General features: G+C 43.2%; 1 protein-coding gene across 2 annotated transcripts in view; it reads left to right on the plus strand.

Moving 5' to 3' along the window:
- The window catches only part of cnnm2b (cyclin and CBS domain divalent metal cation transport mediator 2b), a 50,902-nt gene extending 48,141 nt beyond the window's left edge, over positions 1–2,761 (plus strand). For both annotated transcript variants that reach the window (XM_017416809.3, XM_037975004.1), the window contains 2 exons: positions 594–772; positions 1,647–2,761. In XM_017416809.3, the coding sequence (XP_017272298.1) occupies positions 594–772; positions 1,647–1,928 (461 nt within the window). In that variant the 3' untranslated portion in view covers positions 1,929–2,761. The remainder of the gene's footprint in view (positions 1–593; positions 773–1,646) is intronic.
- Positions 2,762–5,040: the final 2,279 nt, after the last annotated feature.

Genomic DNA, 5,040 nt, shown 5'->3' on the forward strand with positions numbered 1-5,040 from the left:
GGGGACACAGAGGCGGGTGGAGCAAGGGTTCTGCTCCAACCTGGGGCCGTGTAAAAGGGGCATAAGTGTCCCTGTGATGGTACCGGCTTCCTGCGACCCGGAAAGGAGAAGCGGGTAAAAAAAAAAAAATAGATGGCTGGATGGATGGATGGATGGATGGATACCACATTCCCTACAAAACAATGACCTCAGTCATGTGTTGTGTTTTTATCATCCAGCTAATAAAGTTACTGTACTTCCTGGCAACAGTGCGTCTGACCAAGTTGTGTAAAATAAAACAGATATTGCAAATATTATGAATTATTAAACATATTTTCATTATTTAAGTCACGGCGTTCAGTGTATGACACATTAAACGGATTTAAAGCAGAACTTTTCTTCATGGTTTTGTTCCACCTTATAATCCCTCTAACCACAGATATGATGACAGAGATCAGATTTCCTTACAGAACATGCTTCCATGCATCACGCCACATTTTTCTGTCATTCCTCCCCGTTAGGACACATCCTGCATGCAGTTTGTTTCGTAGCATCTAGTCTGCTTTGACTCCAACCAGATTTCTGTGTTTTGACCGTCTTTCACCTTCCTGCAGAGAACAAGTCGCCTCCGCGGCCGTTTGGACTCAATCACTCAGATTCTCTGAACAGGAGCGATCGGATCGACGCCATCACGCCGACGCTGGGCAGCAGCAACAATCAGCTCAACTCCTTCCTTCATATCTACGTCCCTGATTATTCTGTCCGGGCGCGCTCAGACCTGCAGTATATAAAGGTGAGGAGAGATCCGATCAGCTGCAGCTGATTATTCATGTTTTTAATGAATACTGGAATTATTTTAAAGACAAACAGCTGAAAGAATAAAATCCAGAAGACTGCAAATTTAATTTTAAATCATTCAAGCAACGCGTTCATTAGAAAAAAAGCACGTAAACTTCTTAAAGGGTTTAATTTTTTTATTAATTTGAAAGTTATGATATCAGCTTATTTTAAATTAGCATCAACTTTTAAACAAATCTGAAATAAATTAATAGCTGATCGCTGACTCAAATATATATATATTTACAGGATAAATCAGTAAACAGGCAGTATATTTAAATAAATATGTTTTGAAATAATGTTTTCTTTTAAATAAAAGAAATAAAATACAAAGGGAACTTTTTAAAAATGCAACAAAAACAACCAAACTTATCATTTGTGAGTCTCTTTTACACAAAGTTAAGGATGTGACTCAAACAAAGCCGAGTGCTTTGTTTACATCGACTGCGTACCCGCATTTCAGAATACTTGGACCACTACTGCAGTAAAACACTTTCAAACCTTTTTTATGTTTGATTTCAGACTTTACAGAGAGTCAGACAGGGGCTTAAGCCTTCGTCACAATCAATTTGTGGGTCGGGAGCTGAAAGGTTTGGGAACCAGAGGGTTGAAGAACCAGATGTGAAAAAAGACAATTCAGGCTTTTATCAGAAACGGGGGCCTGAGATGGAACCGTTGATGTAAAGCAGAATTTTGTAGAAACAAATTTATTCAGTCATGAAGACGACGTATTTTCTGTCACTGGACCTGGTTCTGTTGCTTCACAAACAACAATAAGACGTCGACAACAAGCTGCTGTGGTGTTTGACTCAATCTTCTCCGTTTCCTAGGTAACGCGCCAACAGTACCAGAACGCCGTGATGGCCTCGCGGATGGACAAGACCCCCCAGTCGACGGACAGCGAGTTCACCAAGATCGAGCTCGCGCTGACGGAGCTCCACGACGGAGTGGAAGCCCCGCCCATCGTCAGCACCACGGCCAGCACCACGAGCACCTCCCCCGCCGTGGCCATCGCCGTGGCCAACGAGACGTCCCACCTGCTCAGCCAGCAGCAGAACTGTGTGGGCCTGAGCCGGAGCAACCACAGCGCCCACAACGAGGGACCCATCTAGCCCCTTCTGAGCCCGGTGGAGACCAACACCCTCCACCGTGTCTCGCGGATGCGCGTGGAGCGGTGGCGTAGACGGAGACGAGGGAAAGCGGGGACACAGAGGCGGGTGGAGCAAGGGTTCTGCTCCAACCTGCAGCTCCTCCTCCCCCCCCCCAGGTCAGTCAGTCAGTCAGTCAGTGAGACCCTTTAAGCTGGGATAACGGGTGCTGCTGGGCCGAACACCCCCACCTGGACCACACCCTCTCCCACGCGGGAGAACCCGGACAGAACCTGTGACTGAGCGTCTCGTTTGGGACAATCGGAGTGGGGTGCAGGCGCACACAACCCAACGCTCGCCGTTCTTTCTCCTCAGGCCAAAGACTTTGGTCCCCCACCTCCCAACACACACACACACCCACACACCACCCACTCCCATCAACCGTCCACACACACACTGACATTCCTGCCACTCCCCCCCCCTCTGGTGCATCTTTCAGGGAGGCTCAGGCGACTGTCAATCCCAGCACCAAAAACCTCTTGGAAAGAAACCGTTCAACCGAGAACCAAGAATGTTTTCCTGTATTTATTTATTTTATAATATTGTATGTATATATATGTATGCGTGACATGAAATAACTGACATTCGAGCATGCATGAGTGTCAGATCCAGACAAACATGCTCCGTATAAAAGGATGAACATCCTTTCATGTATATGAGGAGGTGAGGGTCTTTTACAGAAACTCTATGTATATTACAGATCTTATTATTTTTACTATTATCCTAAATCAGGCTTATGGTACATTATCTTTTTCACCTTAAAAAAAAAAAAAAAGAAATCACACTATTGCCTTTAAGAGAAATCAGATAGCTAGTTATTTTAACAAAGTGCAATGAACCACGATTTATTTAAGATATGATTATGATTCAGATAATTCACTGTAATATAAATTGACAGATATATTTGTATGTTTGTGCTGTTTGTATTTTTGTTTTTGAGAAAAAAAATGCTTAACTGCAGCCATCCACACGTGAGATTGTTCTTAGCGTTGCTCTCTTATTGTCTCCGCCATGTTTTTTTGTTTTTTTTTGCGTCTTTTGACCTCAAACAAATAGCGTAAATGTGATGCCTTCACTAGAGTCACTACTGTGTAGTTCAGGTCAAAGTGCCAACGAGTTATCTATGCATGTGAGGTTACGTCTTCTTCTTTTTTTTTGTCTTCGGTCAGTTTCACGCATAATCGAACTTGATAATTGCACAGTATTAATGACTAACATGTCGAGCACCGTCCGTCATAAAGAGCAACCTTGACGTTAAAGCGGCAGTTCGGATCTTTTGAAGCGAGGTTCTGTGGAAAGGTGGATAACATCCGACATAAACGACTCCTTGAACCGCCTCGGCTTGGAGAAATGGAGTTTAACAAACCCAAGTGCTTGTTTTCGTTCTGATTGTTTGGAAAGTATGAATTAACCAGGAGTTGGAAAAATACTGAGAAGAAAAAAAGCTTTGCTTTGTAGAGACATATTTAAGGTGATACGTCCATATTTAGTCCCACACAAGTGTTTCTGTTACATGATCGTGATGAGGCTGAAAATACACACGTTGTTAGACGGTTATTATTGTTTTTCCCTCGGTATCGGAGACGCTTCGCCCGTCTGCTCTGTGGAAACTATGGAGACTCCAGGTGTGTGGAGGCCGTCGTGAACTCTGAGAGCCTTGATACGTAGGATGGATCTGTCTTTAATGCCCACCTCAGCTGTAAATTTTTCATTTTTGTCCACGCAGAGGAGGGAGGAGGTGGGAGGAGGAGGGAGGCGGCTACGAACTCGAGGTTAGGTTCGCTGTTCTCTGCGTCGGGATTCCTGCCGTCCTAAAACTTTTTACACTGCTGTCAGTTTATCAACAGACAGTTAAAGCGTCCCAGGCTGCAGCAGAGGAGCTACATCTAGCTGCTGCCGCCAACAACTGTTGTCATAAATAACCAGAGAATCTTATTTAAATGTATATATTCTTTATTTTATTTAGGTTGGATGTGTTTAAAGATGGCAGCAAACCACTTTGGTCTCGGCCCCACTCAGACTAGCCGTTAGCTCGTTAATCTGGTCCAAACTGAGGCCGTTCTCAGAGCTATCTACAGCAGGTAAGATATTGATTGTCCACAGAACCTCGCATCAGTAGATCTGAATTTGTGCTTTGATCGTGTCGAAGAACAACGCACAGCTAATGCTTCCCCGCCGTTTCTGCTCATGAATGTGTTGGTCTTTTCTTGTTTTCTGCGCCGTTTTTTGGAAGGCAGAGAAACTAAAAGAAAACGAGACGTTGTTTCGTTTTGGCTCCCCGACAGACTGTAGCGTAGAACCTTTGAACTCTTGAGTTGATTCAGATCCGAATCTTTAAAATGTTCTTTACAAACGCTGGCTGCTATTAAAGAGAGATATTTATATTTTTCTGCCTTTATTTTAGATACATGTTACATTTTCATGAACACACATTTTAAAGAGAGTTTTGGAAGAGGAGTGGTGGCTTTTTATTTTTTATTTTTTTGAGCTGGATGAGGAAAATGTTTGCTCCAGAAAAGCACTCCTGTTACACTTAGAGGCGACTGCGCTCAGATCACAACCCCTTCTAATTTTCTTTTTTTTAACATCTTTGTCCATTTCACCCAGACATGTTCATCCTTTCCAAAATGTTAAACTGTTTTACTTTAATGCCCTTCATTCTTTTTTTTTACCTCAAACAGGAACAAGTTTTAAGATACTGTATGTGCGCTGGAAAACTTTTCTAAAGCTAAATAGAGTAAAAATAACTGTTTACTTCATATCTGTTGATTTTAAAGCTATAGGTTGATGTTGATGCCACTTCAGTGCCTGTTCGTTTTTTTGTTTTTTTTCTGTGCTGGCCCTTTATTTTATTTTTTATTTGTAACATGAATGAATCTGTCTCTTTAAAATGTAGACGCGTCTTGTAACCACTGGTGGTCGCTGTTTCCTCACGTATGTCGTAGTGTGTTTGTTGTCGGTGTGTGAAACTGCACACGTGGACAGCTGCAGAACCAGACACCAGACAGCGTTTGCAGCTTCGCTCGCTGTTGTTTATTGTTTACTTGAAAGTGCTCCTATGCAGCAGCCCCCCCCC

Source organism: Kryptolebias marmoratus, linkage group LG3, assembly GCF_001649575.2.
Source record: "Kryptolebias marmoratus isolate JLee-2015 linkage group LG3, ASM164957v2, whole genome shotgun sequence".
Lineage (NCBI taxonomy): Eukaryota > Metazoa > Chordata > Actinopteri > Cyprinodontiformes > Rivulidae > Kryptolebias > Kryptolebias marmoratus.